Source organism: Charadrius vociferus, unplaced genomic scaffold (genome assembly GCF_000708025.1).
Source record: "Charadrius vociferus isolate BGI_N301 unplaced genomic scaffold, ASM70802v2 scaffold139, whole genome shotgun sequence".
Lineage (NCBI taxonomy): Eukaryota > Metazoa > Chordata > Aves > Charadriiformes > Charadriidae > Charadrius > Charadrius vociferus.
Window position 1 is genome coordinate 352,449 of NW_009650169.1, and position 18,888 is coordinate 371,336.

The 18,888-nt window shown below is 45.1% G+C and overlaps 1 protein-coding gene across 1 annotated transcript; it reads right to left on the minus strand.

Moving 5' to 3' along the window:
- Window positions 1–15,997: 15,997 nt before the first annotated feature.
- Window positions 15,998–18,229, minus strand: B3GNT2 (UDP-GlcNAc:betaGal beta-1,3-N-acetylglucosaminyltransferase 2). The gene is made up of 2 exons (XM_009892467.1): window positions 16,946–18,229; window positions 15,998–16,066 (listed from the first exon to the last, which is right to left on the minus strand). Exon 1 carries the CDS (start codon window positions 18,138–18,140, stop codon window positions 16,947–16,949), a length of 1,194 nt encoding a protein of 397 aa, XP_009890769.1. The 5' UTR covers window positions 18,141–18,229; the 3' UTR covers window positions 15,998–16,066; window position 16,946.
- Between the last annotated feature and the right edge of the window lie 659 nt (window positions 18,230–18,888).

Sequence of the window (18,888 nt, forward strand, 5' to 3'; positions counted from 1 at the left end):
AAGGCCAGGTTGGACGGGGCTTGGAGCAACCTGGTCTGGTGGGAGGTGTCCCTGCCCAGGGCAGTGGGGTTGGAACTGGATCTTTAATGTCTTTAATCTTTAATGTCCCTTCCAACCCAAACCATTCTGTGATTCTATGCCCCTGATACACGGTGCTTTACCAGATGCTTTCAAAATCGCTTTATCCAGACTGATAACCCCCCCTCTTCCAATCTCCTTTGGCCCCACCACAACCAGCAGCTACTCCAAGAGCCTGGCAGTGCCGCCGCCTTGCAACTCGCTGCACAGAGAAAGGTTTCATTCCCAATGTGCTGCTGCTGCTACCAGCTTCACGGGGCACGTAGTAAAGCTGGGACTGCAAGGTGCTGGAGAAAGGCAGCAGGGATCGCTGGGGTGTGAAAATCCCCTGCGATGCTAGCAAAAAAATGGGCGCTTTGAGGATGATGTTGCAGTCAGGAAGCGGTTTAAGAAACAGCACAAAAGTTCCCATCGAGAACATGTCACTGCTTTTTCCTTTGATGCCTCTGACTGCACACGATTCTTCAGAACGATGTTATTCCTGGCACAGAACTACCACTTCCTGAGCTCGCTAAAGGCTTTCACATGGCGAAGCAGCTGAGAGAAATGTTGAAAATCCAACCAACAAATCACAGAAACGAGGACAAAGCCCAGCTCTGAAAGGCTGCAGGAAACGCTGCTCCATACGCCCACGCGACGGAGCCACCGAGGGACCGCAGCAGCGAAGGCAGTAAGAGCGATGGATCCTTCTTACTGCTCCGCGCAGGGAGCGAACGGCTCCCAGTTATTGTGTCTGGCAGCACCTCTTTGGAAGCCATCCAGCCACGAGCCACGCATTGACGCTTCCAGCTTCAGCCGAAAGCCAGATATTTTGGTGGCAACCCCCTTGGGGAACTGGCTGCTCAGAAGCAACCGAGGGTGTTCAATGAAGTCGGTGGCAGAACCCTGCCTGATTTCAAGGCAGACATGAGCTCAGCCCGAAAGGTCTAAATCCCAGGTGCTTTGTGTGTGCTCACGCGTGTAACGGTGGGGTCCATGCTGGCAGCGGCCACCAGCTTCAACATCAGCTCGAGAGACAATCAGAAACATGTCCAATTCCATCACAACATGAAGTTCCATCTTAACATGAGGAGGAACTTCTTTACTGTGAGGGAGTCAGAGCAGTGGCACAGGCTGCCCAGAGAGGTGGGGGAGTCTCCCACTCTGGAGACATTCTAAACCCTCCTGTGCAACCTGCTGTAGGTCCCCCTGCTCTGGCATGGGGTGGGACTGGGGAAGCTCCAGAGGTCCCTTCCAACCCTGACCATTCTGTGATTCTATGTGATTCCTCCAGCGGGAGGTGCAAATTGACCACACCAGTAACATGAACATCCTCCAACAACAAACTGTAAGAGCTATGGAAGGGGAATTTCCCCTCCCTTCAGCCTGAACTCTCTTTTACGTCTGCTAATGACTTCACGTGAAGGAATCCAGATGTTAAAGATGACAGCCCTGCCAAAGAGCCGCCCCGTGTCCAGTGTGTGACAGGTCCCTGCTCTCCCAGCTGGCTGAGCTGTGAAGGAGCTCCGGAGCAAAAAACCCATCTGAGAAACAGCTTGCATTAGCTGAACGACTGCCAGCAGCCACAGCAACTCCCAAACCATGAAGAAAAATCCCACCTGGAGTAAACCAGGATGATGGCTGGCTGAAAAATAGAGTAAAAAAATAGACCGAGCACACATTGTAGCCCTTCATGGCTTTGCAAATTAAAATTAAATTTAAAAAAAAAAAAAAAAAAAGTCAATGAGAGGTATGATTGGAAAGGGTAGCTGTAAAATGGTAGCTTGACCACCACTTCTCTGTGTCTCTGCCCAAAGCAACTGGGCTGCGCCCATCAGCCATCCACACCGTGCTGGGGGGAACGATCCTGCACAAGAGATAGCTCTGCAGGACTCAATTCATCCCATAACACATATATAGATGTTTTTAACAAATAGGTCTGTTTGCAGTGGAACAGAACCTTATGTCCCCCAGCGAGGAGACTGCCTGGTGTCCATCAGCCACCAGCACCCATCAAAAACTCCCCCAGTTGGGGCATTTTTGCTCAGCAGTGTGCTGTGGGGCTTGTACATCTTCAAGGCTTTTGAGGTCTCCAGCCCCGGTTTGGGTGGAAGGGGCTCGTATTTCGACAGCTGGGCTTACGGCAAACCATCCTAATGAAAAGCAGCTGCCTCCTGCCCGTAAATAGGATCCTCTATGCGGCGTTTTGCCCTAATAGAGTAAAATCAGAAGATAGGAATTTTTATATATATATATATAAATAAAAAGACTTACAGTCTCAAACACGCCAGCACCATTGGTTGGGGGTGGGTAGGGAGTGTTTAGGGACAATAATTTATTGAAATAATTTATTCAGATGTGTTCACTGAGACTTTGAAGCCCACCCAAGGCTTTGCTCTGCCCACACCTCCCTGGCTTTGACGGGGGTCCTGCCCCACCAGCGTGCTTCAGCCCTCCAGCTTCACGGGGCTGGCAGTTGCCATCGCACCACCATTTGGGGACAAGGTCCTGCCCATGCAAGTGCTCGGACAGGGCAGCGCTGGTTCAGAAGACATCCTGCATCTGAACGCCCCTGTGTCTGCAAAAAAAGCTCAGCGCAGAGCTGTCAAGTTACCTCAAACAGCCTTAAATATCTCCCCCTGCCTCCAGCCGCTCTGTGAATCCTTCTGGCAAGAGCTACACGCTTTATATCACACAAACCTCTTCGCTCCCGGCCCTCCCTCGCTCTCCCCCAGGCTGGTTTCTGTGCCAGGTCCCTCCTCGTTGGCCTCCCAGAGCTCTGGCTGGTGGCTCAACCCCAGCTGGGTTTGCATCGTGCAGCCATGGAGAAATCCAGCTTAACCTTCCTCACCGAGCAGGCACTAATCCCACATACAGGACATGAAGTGAGTGTAAGCTGGGGCTGTGGCATCTGCCCAAGCCCAAACATCTCCCTCCACAACAACAGCGGGTGCTCCAGAGGCCGGTGAATGTGGACATGGATGGACAGAGCAGCAGAAGCCCACGTGAGGGGCAAGGAGCGTTGCCATGGGGCAGGGCAGCTTTCCCATCCCATCCCATCCCATCCCATCCCATCCCATCCTGGGACCAAACACCTACCCATTTCCCAGTGGCCTTTCTTTCTAAGGTGGTTTCACAGCCAGTAAAACCAGGTGAGAAATGGTATTTACTCTTTTCTCCAAGGGTATGGTCTCCTGTGGAAGGAAGGGGTGAGAACCAAAGCAATACTTAATGTAAACCTCAAGTATTAGGCTGATAGTAGACACGTGAGCAAGGGGCACGGCCACCACTGAGTGACACCAGCTTCCCCCCTTTCTCCGCTCACATCTTCTCGCTCAAGAAGTTGGCAAGTCATCTGCAGAGCCAGAGTCACTCATTGCTTCAAAAGCCTGAGCTTTAGGACTGTTGTTCTGGGGAGCCTCATGGAGATGAAGACAACAAAGACTACGTAAATGAGCACTGCCTACGTGCAACGGCTTGTTGTGAAAATGAGGAAAATAATTATCTTCTGTGCAGTTATTACAGAGTCGGTGTTCTTGCGTGTTATACTGCTGGTAATTGCTAGGAATTCTGTATATTAAGAAAACAAAGATTTTTCAGGCTGGCTCCTGACAACGCTACTGAATGTGAACATCAGGACTGGCCCCAGGTCAGGCTGATGGTCCATCCAGCCCTGTCCTCACCTCCGACAGTGGTCACGAGCAAACAACCAGGGAAGAGTAAGAACAAGATGATCACATAAGGTATTTGCCCCAAAGTGCTCTCCTGCCTTTGGTTGGTTTCAGCTCAGGTGTCTTCTGATTTCTGCTTAGTGACACTCATCACACAAAGACCACCCTCCTGAAGCAGACTCCCGTTTTCAAGTACTTGCCCAGTTCCCCCTTGAGCTTGTGTAAATTTTGAGCATCCAAAAATCCTTGGACAGGGAGCTCCCCAGATCCACTGTCTGCTGCGTAAAAAATGCACTGTTTTTTGTTGTGTGTCTGGCTCTGTCTCCCTTTGAAGACTCCTGCTTCTTCCTTTTCCAGGCCACTCGTGATTTTGTAGACCTGTCATGCCCCTCTTCAGTCACTTCTTTCCAAATTGTGAGTTGTACCTCACATATCTGTTCCTGAGTTGCTCAGTGTGGATTTTTGTTGTCTCCTCCTGCATCTTTTGCAGTTCTCCTCTGTCCTTTTTAGATGAGGAGACCTGAACCATATGCACTAATGAAGAAGTGGATAGACCGTGGATTTAGAATACTCACTCTCTCTTTCCTTGCCGTGTTCTGGAGGGCAAGAGGGCTTTGACCATGACCCACCACTACCTACAGCAACCCCAAGATCCTGCTCAAGAGTGGCACCAGATTACATGAAGTTCTCCCCCTGCTGTGTCCTCTTTCACCTGTCTTCGGTCACATCTACCTCCCATTTTACTTGGCCTCCTACAGCCCTTCTGAACTCCCCTCCACCATCACCCTCAAAAACATCTCATGAACATCCCGCTGCTCACCTCCAGTTCAGCATGAATACGTTGAAGATCATATTGGTTCCTGTAAGAAAACGCCCTGTGTTCACAAGCCTAGGACTCAAAATGGTGAGCGAGAAGGACGGTCCGAACAACAAGAGGTTGGATTTCTGTTACAGACCCTTTGGCTTTTCTCAAAAACACACGTCTCTCAAGTCTTTCCCGAGAGCCCCAGTGGTTAGAGACAAAAGCTGTTCACTGAATTTTTATAATTTTGTATAATATTTATACAGCACATCTCAGATGCTCCTCTTCTCCACACGAGGCAGTGCAGAAGCACCCTGGAGCTGAGTTTCAGAGGTTATCCTTTTTTCCTCCATAAACGCCAGCCCAAGGAGGATATGATGCAGCTGGTAAGAGAACTGGGCTCCTCTGACTCTTTATCCCGTTTCTTAAATACCAGACTATTTCTCCTCCAAGGGTGTGTTTATAAAGATTTTCAAATCTTAACATGAACAAAAATTCCCCGGAGTAGAGGCTGGCGTCACGCCACGCTATATATCATTATAAAAGACAAATTCCAGACACTGGGATATTTAGAACAGACCAGAAATGAAAGGAAGAAACACAAGGGGAATTTAAAGAGAAGTAGGCAGAAGGGATTTTTAATATAACGTTAAAGCAGCGCTCGTGTATTTAAGCCAACGCAGAGCAACTAAATGAAATTCCAGTTGTAGCAGTTTTCTTTTGCCCAATTCGGGCCCTTTCGTTACACGGATCTCCCTTCCGGGGATAGAAACAAGAGTGTCAGCCCCAAAGCACCATGTTTATCTCCTCACCCTGACAGAACTACAGCCACTTGGGTATTCTGGTGGTTGTTTAGCCCCTGGAGACACACAAAGTATAAACACATATTGTATCTAGAAATAAGCCATCCACAGTGTTTTTGAAACCACCGTGCTTCGCTTGAAATCATGGAAGAGATACAAACCCAGGAGGGGGGGAAAAGCCACTCAGATATTTCTGTGCATCAGTTTTCCAGCAGGTTTTTCATCAGGTTTTTTCCTGGGATGCAGGAGTGGCCAAGGTTCCTGCCTGCTGCTCCTGTTTTGCTGTTGACCGTGACATCCTTCCAGCTCCGATGACCCTGGTTGCCCCTGAGCGAACTGCAGGCCCTCCATTTACAAACACGCTCCCACGCTGAGCTTTCTCCTCTTTATTTATACTCCCTCCTTTCTCTGCCCCCTCTGCCGGGCAGCGTAGCAAGTCATTTCAGCACACCTCAGCCACCGAAAGGATCGCAATGGGTAAAGTCATAGAATCATAGACTGGGCTGGGTTGGAAGGGACCTTGAAGACCATCTCGTCCCACCCCCTTGCCCTGGGCAGGGACACCTCCCACCAGCCCAGGTTGCTCCAAGCCCCGTCCAACCTGGCCTTGAACACCTCCAGGGATGGGGCAGCCACAGCTTCTCGGGGCAACCTGCCCCAGGGGCTCACCACCCGCACAGGGAAAAATTTCTTCCCAATATCTAATTTAATCTCCCCTCTTTCAGCTTAAAACTGTTCCCCCTCATCCCACTGCTCTCCTCCCTGACGAAGAGTCCCTCCCCAGCTCTCCTGGAGCCCCTTTAGGGACTGGAAGGGGCTCTAAGGTCTCCCCAGAGCCTTCTCTTCTCCAGGCTGAACACCCCCAACTCTCCCAGCCTGTCGTCCCAGCCGAGGATCTCCAGCCCTCAGAGCATCTTTGTGGCCTCCTCTGGCCCTGCTCCAACAGGTCCATGTCCTTCTGCTGTTGGGACCCCCCGAGCTGGAGGCAGTCGCCTCCCTTGCCCTGCTGGCCATGCTGCTGGGGATGTGGCCTGGGATGCCAGCACACATTGCTGGCTCACGGTGAGCTTAAACAGCTTAAGTCCATCCATCCATCATTCCCCACTTCAGCTGATCCAAAGGAGATGGGGTGCAGCGCCTTTCTTGCCTGGCTGGATTGCTGCTTGAAGTGTGCAACTGCTTTATTACAGGCGTGATGCAGGTCTGAAATCATGCTGACCTCTAACGCTTTTTTTCCCCTAGCCTGGTGAAACTGGGAGAGGTGACGTCCTTATCATTTGGGCTGCAGGACACAACCCTGCACACTCATCAGCTAAGAAGGTAAAGGATAACGCCACCAGGTTACGCAGGATCCTCCTCTCAAGACAGACACTTCGGGGATGGATGTAAATAGGACTGCATATAAAGCTGTATCTTCTCTAGCATCCTTCCCACTTAGCGAACGCGGCTTAAGGATCTCCTGAACAGAAAGCTGCACTGTGCACAACAGCCACAGACAAAGTCATAGTCTGAGAGACTCCCTACCCCCATTTGACCTCCACAATCTCCTACAGAGATCAGAGTTCATTGGTGTCCTCTCGTGGTTGAGACGAGGGACAATATAGCGTCACCAAATTCAACCACCAAATTCAACCACAGCTTTCTCTGCGGAGAGGTTTAACCTGCAGCACCTTCCCCACGCTTCTCCCGGCAGGAGGTACGGGGACTCGGAGAGTTACCCAACGCAAAACAAACAGGGAATTAATTTCATCACGTGCCCTCATTCATTGGAGGCAGGAAAGGCAAAGGACTGAATCATAGAGGTGGGGAATGAAGAATTCTTCTAATTATTAAGTACCATTAAAAATTTCAGTGCAAAACTCAGCCGTGTAATTAGGTCAGTATTAATTACCCTGAGTGAATGATTCAGATCTCTCTGGTGTTAAACACCAGCTACTTACAACAAACATCCTAAACCAGGGGAAATCCAGAACAGACCACCCGAGAACAAGCAAAAATGATCCAGGGGAAAGGATACCACACTCACAACCACCCAACTGAGAGCAGAACCAGGAGGTCCATGTTTCCTCCTGCCCTAAAACACACTCAGAGTAGGGGGAAAAAAGCACGTGCACACCCGAGAGGACCCTCACGTGTGCTGGAACTGGTGGGCAAGTGGGATCGAGGACGAGGCATCATCTGAGAATCACTACACTGGGTCCATGCCAGCTTCTCCTCCCAAGGCACAGGCACGTATCGCACTTCTCCTTGAGCAGGGAAACTTTCTAGCCGGCAGCTGCAACTACATCACACGGCATGGCTCAGGCAACACACACGAGAGCTGCAAAACACGACAAGCTTTGGCATCGGCAAATGCAATTTCGGTGTAGCAAATAGTAGGAATTCAGTTCCAAAGTTAGATCAAACGTGAATATTTTGAAGAAGTTTGAGACGCTTCAATTAGAGGTCCAAAGACAACTCCTCCGTAACGCCCCTACCATGGCGTTCACCTTCCGGCAGCTCTGAACCCAATTTTCTCACACTTAATATTCTCTCACTTGTAGCTAAAATGGTTTATCGTGCTCTCCTGTGAGGAAGAATGGACAGGAATTAAAAACCAGGAAGCTAGAGGAGAATAAAGGGATAATTGGATAGAATAAGAACTGCTGACACAGGTATACTTCATGGAGGAAGAAAAAAACCCTCTGTTCAATGCATCATGTAACCCAGAACTGACTACCTCCATCTAAAACTTTCAATTGTTCTTGTTATACTTTGCTCCTAAAAGTTCTTGAGGGTTTAAGTTACATCACCAATGGTTGGACCACCCACCAGGGTCCATTCCAAAGAGATACAGATAGTAAAATGACGGTACCCTCCGTGCTAAATCCATGTGCCATGTGGCTTCTTGGGGGGCAACACCTCCCTCCATGGATGCTTTCCTCCGTGCCGAGAGTGCTTCAATAGCACTCTGCTTCTGCTGCGTGGGCATGGAAGATGCCAAACAGCAATAGTATATCGTGCATACATACTCCTCACACTATTGCCGCAGGTCTCACACAGCACCATTTTTTTTTTTCTTTTTTTTTCTTTTCTCAAAAGCAAGTTTCTGCTCCTCAAGTCAATTCTTCGAGCTTTTAGGCATAGATTACCGGCTTTGATAAGGAAAGGGGGTTAGTACTTGTGTCCGCTCCAAATTGGGAGGGAGGGAGGAGACAGATGACTAACCATTTTCTCATTCTTGGGAGTTCCAGGTAGCAAATTTTTTGTATAGCACATAATTATGTCACAGAGCTCTTTGCCAGAGCATGCAGTGAAGTTAAAAAAAAAAAAAACAAAACAAAAAAACCAAAAAAAACAAACCAAAAACAAAAACCAACAGAAAACCAGACAAATTCCTGGAAGATATTTTTGTTGCTCGTCACTAACCACCGTGGTCTAGAAACAACTTCTAATCATGATTAAAGGCTCTCCCAAGCTACCAGAAGCATTTTGTGCTTCCTCTGAGGGGCCCGAAGGACCAGTCTAGCCCCGGTTTGGCCCAATACAGCTCTCCCTCGAGTAAAAGTTAGAACAATCCAGGTTATATTTATAGAGAGAATATATCCAGAATTTGTACAGAGGTGGCAGCTCTAATAACAAGAATAAATGCTCAGACTAGTTGCAACGAGGAACCTCTCTGAAAGGTGAAGGGCACTACTAAAGCCAGGTTGTGCAGCTCGCCTCGCTTGAAACTCATCCAATTTCAAGTATTTTAAAGCATGGCTTGTGTTTCAACTTTTTTTTGGTGGTGATATTCATCATTATCTTCATCATTAATGTTTTTGCTGAGCACCCATTAGTGTATCAAAACCAAGCAGGATAGATTTAAGAAAAAACTGACCAATTCACGGGCCTCTCCGGCATTTATTTTCACATAAGCAAAGTGGTCAGCAACTAACAAGATGATGAAATTTTCCCTCTCAAGTCTCTTGGGCATCTGCCAAACCCACGCCTAAAGCAGAAGTCCGTTTCCTCATGTAGCAGAAAGATTGAGGGGAAAGAAAAACCGTCAAATTCCTTTGGTTTTACATCTTAAAAAAAATTAATATATATATATATATATTCCTCACACTTCACACTGTGCGTAACAAGGGATCCATCTTAGCGAGGGGTCATTTGTTCCTTCAGCTTTGCTGTTATTCCCTATTCTGCCTGTTGCTTACCCAAAAGCTTTTGCACTGTCTGTACTGGGGATTTTTGTCATTGTCCGCCCTGTTTGTTTGGGGTTTTTTTCCCCCCCTCAATTTTTATTTGTATATGCTTGAATATGGGACAATGAGAAATGCAAACCATGACGCAGATTTTGGAAAAGAAAGAAAACACAAGGGGTCTCCAGGTACACAAACGCGCTTCTGTTTTCTTCAATAACGTTACCGAAGAGTATTTCAAATATCAGTACAATTTTGGTCTGAATTTGGGAATTTTTAGCCTCACCTACTCGACAAGGTGAGCTTTCAGGTTTGATTCCTGTGAAGAGTTGACAGATGTTAGCCTCCCTACTTGGTTGAGCCGTTATATAAACCAAACATAAATCCCTCAACTGTTTCCAGCTCTATCGCAACAGCTCACAGAATCAGACTGGTCAGGGTTGGAAGGGACCTCTGGAGGTCATCTAGTCCAACGCCCCCACCAGAGCAGGGGCACCTCCAGCAGTTGCACAGGACGGCGTCCAGGCGGGTTTGGAATGTCTCCAGAGTGGGAGACTCTCCCACCTCTCTGGGCAGCCTGTGCCAGTGCTCTGACACCCTCAAAGGAAAGAAGTTCCTCCTCATGTTAAGATGGAACTTCCTATGGTCAAGCTTGTGCCCATTACCCCTCGTCCTATCACTGGGCACCACTGAAAAAAGACTGCTCCCATCCCCCTGGCACCCTCCCTTGAAGGATTTGTAAGCATTAATAAGATCCTCCCTCGGTCTTCTTTTCTGTAGACTAAAGAGACCCAAGTCCCTCATATGAGAGATGTTCTAATCCCAAGCTCATCTAATGTTACAGCGTACCAGGAAAATAAGACCAGGAAACGTAACAAAAACATTAAGGAACTGAGTGATCCTACAGTTAAGAAAACAGGGAAGAAGTGACTTGAAGGATGATATTGTTTTCTGACGTTACAACTCAAATTTATTGTACAAATAAAAGGTTTGCGTTAAAAGGAAGCCGCATGTTTTACGGGAGGCATTCAAATACACATCACACCTGCGTTCTCACCGGTCTGCCAGCGTAACGCAGATGCGGTGTCCCCAAAAAAGACAAAATTCAGACCATCATGAGATAACTGACTTTTCTGGAGGAGGAATATCAGTGGCAGTGGTAAGAGTGGGGAAACCCCCACCACCAGATGACACATTTCAGCCGCAGGAGGAAACAAATGAATGAATCATGTACAACCCCCTCACAGAGCAGAAACAGCAAAAAGCAGGATTCAGTCAAAATTTAGCCAGAGGGATGGAGGAAGAGGGGAAAAGAACACAAAAACACAGCCACCAACAAATACTAAGCTGCAGCTCTCAGCTTTAAAAGCTAACGGGGGATATTTAGGGATTATTTCTAACCCTTGTAGAAACTCTCTCCAAATCTGCCCAGAGCAGTTTGGTTTAAAGAAATGACAATGGCAGTGACAGTAGGAAAGCCGACTTCAAAATCGGAAAGTTTACAGCTTTATTTGCAGCTCAGCACTTTTTTTTCCCCACTTAATCCGCTGTTTGAAGCGGTGTGAATCAGGCTCTGACAGAAGTCAGCGATTATTTTTCTTTCTTTTTTTTTTTTTTTTTTTTAAAAAGCTGTATTCCCAGGTGAATGCCCAGCGAACACTGCCCAACTCTCTCTTTTCTTCATAGTCTGCCACTGAACACAAAGCCACAAAAAAAAAAAAAAAAAAAAAAAGGTCCTTAAGACTATTCAGTCTGAGGGAACCAAAATCCATCTGCTAGAGAGGGGAACATCCACCCCTTCCAGTGAATCTGAAGAGGTGTTTCTGTTTCTCAGGAAACCTTGAGGTTTACTGAAGAGGGAAGCACTTTGTCTCCACCAACAGCTGAGACAACACAGGACAGAGGGGACAAAAACATGACAACAGCAAGGCAAGAAAGATGGATGCCTTTAGATGGGGAGCTGAGCAGCAAAGACCGGAAAGGGTGATGATACAGGTCAGTGCTTGCAGAAGCAGAGGTAAATCAAGGAGTCCAGAAATTAGAGGACTGACTGGGAATTTTCTCTCTATCAAATCTGAGGTTGTGCAAATTTCTATCTTTATAAATCTCTGACAGGCAATTCAGGATGTATTCATGACACCGCCGCCCAGAAGAGCAGGGTAAGATGGAGAGAAGGGCCGAAGATCAGTAACTTTACTGAGCTCCACCAGCAGCAAGAGAAAAGATCCCATCTCTGCATTTTCCTTTGGGGCTGAACGAACTCCCTTTGTGCCACCACAAAAGTCACCTGCCAATACACCTAAGGTCAGAACCGAGTGACACTTTGCCAGGCCTCTGTGATTGTAACGGGTACCAGATGTGCTAGTGCTGACCTGAACAGAAAATCTGGGCTACAAACTTACACGGGCAAGTTTTGAGGCCTCCCTCCGCACTTCTTCAGAGAGCAGAGACCCTGCATGCTGCTGAGCGCCCCAGCGGTGGGGAAGGGTGACAAGTCAAAAGCATGTAACTCACGGTATGAAGTGCTCCTGCTGGAAAGCAATTAAAAAAAAAAAAAAAAGGTAACTGCAATAACACACAAATATGGAAAACAGCGCAAAATTTGAGATCATATAGATTTGTTCCATACTTACACAAATGTCAACTGACCCTGACGCACCAAGACCAGCTTAAGTCCAACTCACCTTGCTCAGTCAGATGTTAGACAGGGTACAAACGCCCTCATTGACAAACGAAAACAGACTGTGAATGTTCTGAAAAGGCTGGCGTGCAAACTCCAGGAGCTGCTGTTCAGCCATCCCACAGCAGAGTCTAGCCAGAGCTATTTAAACACTCCTTTGAGCAGGCTGAGCCAATACAAATATTATAAACTGTGATTAGCAACCAAAGATCTGGTCTGAACACAACAAAAGAAAAGAAAAACTGACCTGCTCGGTATTTCATCACCCCTGACATTTAGAAAATTTGCTTAAATCTCTCAGCATAGTTTGTAATACGATGTGGAGCTACAGGAAAACAAGACATCAAAACACTCCTGAGAGGGTAAGTTCAAGACTGACTCTTTCCAACCGTGCCTTTATTCAACTTTCCTTCTTGGGAAAACCCCTAGCAGATGTCTCTCTGCATAGCATGGGGCTTCTTGGCCATGACTTGGCTTCCAGACCTGAGCTTGCTTCGCTACGTTCTCACTCCCACTCCTGTTCTCATCTTCATCCAGCAATGCTCGTGCTGGAGCAGGACAACAGCTTTAGAAAGTCAGAGGAAGAGGTTGAAGAGAGTTTGAAGAGTGATGTTTTGTGCTCAGGACCATTGACATTCCTCCCTTCAGATCACCTCCCTGCGTTATTGTCTGCAAAAGGGATCCATTAAGCAGCTGTCCCTGCCCTATTCGCTTGCTAAGTTGGTTTCATGATTATTCTGGGAGAAGGAAATAGTTCAGTGTAGACATGAACTCATTTGGATTGGTGCCCTCAGGCAAACACAGCGACAGTGGAAACCTTATGCATATGAGGTATAATAAGCCGGAAGGGAAAGGAGGCCAGATTTCGGGGAGTAAACTGCTTACTATAAGCTAGATGAGCACAGCAGCACCACCAGATAAGAGCGAGATTGCTCATTACCACAGCACAAAGCCCAAAATTAAGAATTACCCGCATGCAGGTCCTTGCTGAGTTGCATACCTAACTCAGAAGTTTTACTAAATTCCGGTCCGCGTCTTTCTTGTATTCTCCAGCCAAGACTCTTTTGAAGTTTGGCTTTCAGTGCTTCCACCACTGCAAAGCAGAAGGGATTGTCAGGAATTCTCTTTATCAGGAGTCCTGTCAAAGTGCTCCATTTCACTCAAGCCTACATGACAACATAAAACTGGGAAGGCGGGGGGAAGGGGGAAGAGATCCAAGTGTAAGTGCATTCAGTCCAAGTAACCGACCAGCAGAAAAATTTTATTTAGAAAAAAAAGGGACTCCATCCTCTAGAAGATAAACATCATAATTTGTGCATTAATTATAGCTCATTTACCTTCCTTATCCAAAGGTCTGCATTTCCTCCTCCCAACTGGATTTAGAAGCAAAGGCCAGAGCCTTTATACAAACAAGCTAATGGACTCTAATGGCCTTACCCTGATGCAATGTCGTTTAATCACAGCAGCACTTCATTTTCTCTGCTGTATTCAGGGAAGGAAAAAAAAACAACAAATAAATAAAGACTGCATCCACATTCAACCGTCTCATCTAAACATCTCTTATTTCAGTTTTCAAATTCCATTATTCTCATTGGAGTTGAATTTTCTCATGCTTTCATCTTAGTAGACTCCTTCCTCTCCCTTAAAATTAAGAAAAAAAAAAATCCGTCTTTTTAGCTCCCTATATTTCTCAGATCACTTTTCATTAAGTAGTTCCAAAAAAGTAATTCATATCCTTATTTTATAGTAGTTACTGGGGTTTTGTGCATTGTTTTCTCAACTCTAAATTTACTTCATAGGAAAACAGTCCATATTTAAGAAAAATTATTCCCGATATAATAACACTATTTTCACTTTTCATTTAAAGTGCCTAGTACTCAAGCAATGCTCCAAAAACCAGGAACCGGCGACCAAAAGAACCCCAACAAACGAAACACAACCAAACATACACAGATCCCATAACCTAACACTGCATTCGCTTTTTAAAGCCTCTCCATCTTCCATTCCCAACTGTCCCCAAATCCCGTTCCCACCACACGTGGTTCCTTTTTGGTTGCATTCTCTCTCCTTATCTCTGTTCCTATTTGTTTGGCTTACTCTTTACTCCACACACTCCCAATTCGTTGTCACGACAATTCTTTCTCCGTGGGAGTGGACTGGAGACCCAATCGGACAGTACCGTCACCGGGGATTTTCTACACCCTGAGTAAACAAAACTAATCTGTCCAATTTCTTCTCCAGAACTTTTACCTCTTTAGCCCACTGGGGCCACCCGCTCCATCTTTTCCTCTCCCCTCTCTCTCTTCTCTCGTCACTTCAGAAGGTGGGTAGGTGCTTTCTCACAGCATTTCTCCTTGGCAAGTACCACTCAGTCTGCTTTGCCTTACTCTCAGTTGTGCCCCATCCAAGAGGCCTGGTTTTAATCTCATGGTTACAGGAAGGGTATCAAGTAAATAATTAATGCTGGCACTCCACCAATCCCACCCATTTCACTAACAGGTTAATATCACATGTGCACTCCACCCCATCCTACTCATAAGATTTAATTCTTGGGCTCTTTTCCTGTCCTGTCGCTTTGTTTCTGCAATCCACTCTGTGTTTGATCCTTCCCTGGAACTCATCACTACATTTAACGCTCAGCGACTTCTCTGTATCTCTACCCCATGTCTCTGCTCACCCACAGGACCCTCCTTTTCCTCTCTCCTTAGTCCACACAGACTCTTACCATCGCATCTCTACTTGCGTTCCCCATCATAACTTCTTTTCTTTCACTTGGCTCAAGCTCTTGACAAAAATCCCACTAATATTTAGAAAGAACCAGGGTGCTTAGCATGGCTAGGAAGAACGGAGTAGGAAGTAACACACGTACAGTAAAACCTACAGCTCTTCCCAAAAGGTGTCATTTGTCACAAGGCGTGACAAGGCACTGGGGCCAAACCTCACGGCGCAGTACCAGAGCAGGCTGTCTTTAATCTATCCATCCCGGGGTCAACGTGAACATCTACAGAACACAAAGGTGGAAGACCAGACCACCTCACCTCCCCCTAAACAAAAAAAAAGCACCACATCTGTTCGTCAAGGTAAATGAAGGAACAAGAAAGCAGGTGAAGAAGCCAGAAGAGTTGTAGCTGCCAAGTTATTTCAAACAAAAACTAAAGTGCCAGCCATTCAATCCATTCCTTGGCTCCTTTCAACTGTATAAGCAGTGTTATTGTACAGGCAATTATTTCTGTACGTACTATTTTTCCTCAGGCACTTAGTGTTCCCTTGCTTTTGCCAGAGTTGTCCATCTATTACAGCACCTAACAAATCCGGGCGCAATTGCGACATTTTCTTGATAGTCTGCTACATAAGTGTTAAGGAAATCACCAAGTAAAGCCTTTTGCTTCTGAAATTCTGAAACGTGTTGTCACTGAATGCCACACGGTAGAGTGCAACTGCTCTGTAAGTCAACATTGTGTCTCAAACGAAGCATTACAAGAAATACTTAAATCACATTTTATTTTTCAAATTCAAAAATAACAATTAGCTTTATTTAACATGTTACACATCTCACAGATTTAAAATATCATGCTCTATTTAAATATCTGAGTGACAACACTATACAAATAAAATGTTACACAAAATATATTTAAGAAAATGTTTTGGTCTTCAATCTGAACAATAAATAGACAGGCACTTCTACATATACAAAGGAAGCAACCACTATTTAGAATAACTCTTATAAGCAAGATGTGGAAATACAGAAGAAAATCTGAGTTTTGAGAACATGTTTAACTACATGAGACATCATGCAACTTCAAAGTTTGTTTCAAAATTCGAAACTCTTCGGATCTGCACAATTCTAGATTTGCTACCGCTTTATAGGAGATCCAAACCATGCTCTCGTAAGCAATGTGCAATTTCAGTTATTTGCATCAAAACAAGCTACCTGATCACACTTAGTGCCAAAACAGAAAACAAGGATTGACCAGAGTAGCTTTTCACATAAATAACAAGAGCAACAAGTCAGCTCTATCTCAGGTAAGCTTGGGGCAGGGATCAGAGCTGACTGTACCTACTGCCCAGCCCCAACCAAAACCTGTTCTTCCTTTTCCTTATATATTCAGCTCTTTTATGGGGCATTTTAAACTGTATTATGTTTTTGTTTTTGGTTTTTTTTAACCCAAAAAAGCATCATCTAATAAATGGGTAAATCCTTCAGGCACAGGCACGCTTTGCACAAAAGATCATAAGGAAAAAAATACTGTTCCGGGGTGCAAAAAGACTGAAAACTATAAGTTTTAAAAAAAAAAAAAACAACCAACCAATAGTTAAAGTCTTAAGAGTGTTTCATACTTAAACTACATTCCTCCAATTTGTGAATTTTCAATTTACAGTGGTTTCCACACACCCACACACAAACACTAGTCAAGGAAAAAGTATCTTCCACCATCACAATTAATGAAAGATGCATTGTAGTAGGCAATCCCTGTTTCCAATACAGCTAAACCAGTCACTGACAGCTAGTCACATCCTTGAAGTCCTTTTTAAAATTAATTTTAAGACAAATATTGAAACATAATGACCACCAGGACAGTGGAAAAGTCAGGACCAAGTCTTCAAGCCATTCCCTCAAATTTTAGTATTATTCTCATTTTCAAAAGCACAGGAAAAAGTTTCCAGAGAAAATTAAACTATTAAACAGAGCTTCAATGGTCCACCAAGAAAGTCAGACCCAACCTTGGAAAGTTATTTGGACTTAAGACACCTATGCACATTACTTTAACAATTTAAGTGTGGATCTTGCAAGCGTGTCCAAATCTTAATCATTTCTTGAGGTTTTCTACTATGTACTAACATTAAGTTTGTGTAGGAGCATATGTTATTTCTGTATTTCTCTTCGATATCAAATGTTTTGAAGCCTTTATGTTTTTCCGGAGCAAGCCCAAGCTTCTGAAGGCACATTCCAGTATAAACATCATCAATGGGGTAAAGGAGTACCTGGTCAGACGCATTATTCAGTCTTAATGCCAGATCACCAGAGTACAGAAACCCACCACCTCCTGCATATGGAGGATACGAACCTTCATAAACACTTTCTGGGATGTAGTACTTCAAATTTTTTTCTCTATGAGGTCCAGCATCTTTGATCACATCGCCTACAAATAAGTCTTTGGCTTTGTCCTTTGATAAGCTCTTCAAGTAATCCAGGATCTGATGGGTATTCACAAAAACATCATCATCACCCTTAAAAATAAACTGGACATCTGCGCAGCTGCTGCTGACCCACTTAAGAAACAGCACCTCTTTCAGAGTTAAATTGAAGAAAGTGTCTCTGTAGTTCCAGAGGAGAATGTCTTGGTAGGTTTCACTCTCAAATTTTATCATGTGTGAAAGATCAGGAAAATTATCCTCCGGTGAGGTCTGTCCAAGTAAGAAGACCCGTTTGACTGTCACATCCCCTGATTCTATTTCCTTGCCCCAGGATTCCCTAATTGCTTGCCTTCTATCAAAATGGGGTGTAAGTGACTTAATAGCCAGCAGCAGAAAAGGTTTATGTTTGCATTTGTTTGGCTGATCCATTAACAACGAATAATTTCTACACCTCAAATAAAGTAGAAAGTCTTTGAATCTGTCTGGCAAGTTTGCAAAGTCACTAACCTCTGAAGGTACCCATGGGTCAGGGTCACAGGAACTGAGAACACTTGAGTTCAAAACCAAGTTCTCTTCCACGGTCATATTGGAAAGCAAGGTCAGAATAGGGTTGTACAGCAGTTCAAGCTTCTGTTGCTGTTTGTTCCAATAAGCTTTGTGAGGAGTGTATTTTCTCCAGAATTTGGTGCGTGGTATAATAACACGGCCCTTTGCATTCTTCTCTTGGCTGCCACTTTTCGAGACTTCCACAATCACGTAAATAAAAATGTTTACCATCATCAAAATTCCCAACAGCTTTAATCTTCTGCGTCCAACACTCATTTCTCATATCTGGAAAGAGAAAAAAAAAATGACAGATTTTCTTAGCCTTCCTCCTATCAAGTTATTGATCTCATAAAGATGCAAAACTACTTTCAGACAAAGAATATGCAAGTTAGTAGCCTCAAAATAGAGGTTATCTACACCCAAAAAAGCACAAAACCTCATCTACCTATAATACATGCACACCTACAGCTAGCAGGGGTTTGGGGGTTCATCAGCAAACAAGCTGGTAAGAATGTAAAATTTCCACTTGCGACTTAGGAATTTTACATATCATTTCACAGAGCGTCTAAATTAGCCAGCAGTTTTTGCTCCTCATTGAAGTCTCCTTGAAATAGTTGACTATAATAATTAGAATCTGAGCCCTCAGCTTGGCAAAGGCAGGCAGAGAAACTTTTTTTCTGCTAGTAAGGTGAGCTTAAGGGTACAGAGTAAATCGCTACATGATAATGTCAGTTATTTTTAAGTTAAGTTTCAAGCTTTTATACTTGCGCTCTTATACCTTCCAAATACATAATAGGCAGAGCTGAATTTTAAAGCATACAATTCGTTTCTGTCCATTTCACTTGGCTGTTGCTTGGGAGAGAGGCTGACAAAACTGGCCAGCTGCACTGCTGGTATTCAGATCTCTGCAGACAGAAGAGAACACGAATTTTGGTTTTGATTTCTTTTTTTTCTTCCAAGTAGAAAAGGAAATGAATGGCAGCAGAAAGTGAAAGTGTAGCTATTCCTAGGAAGGACAAAGAAA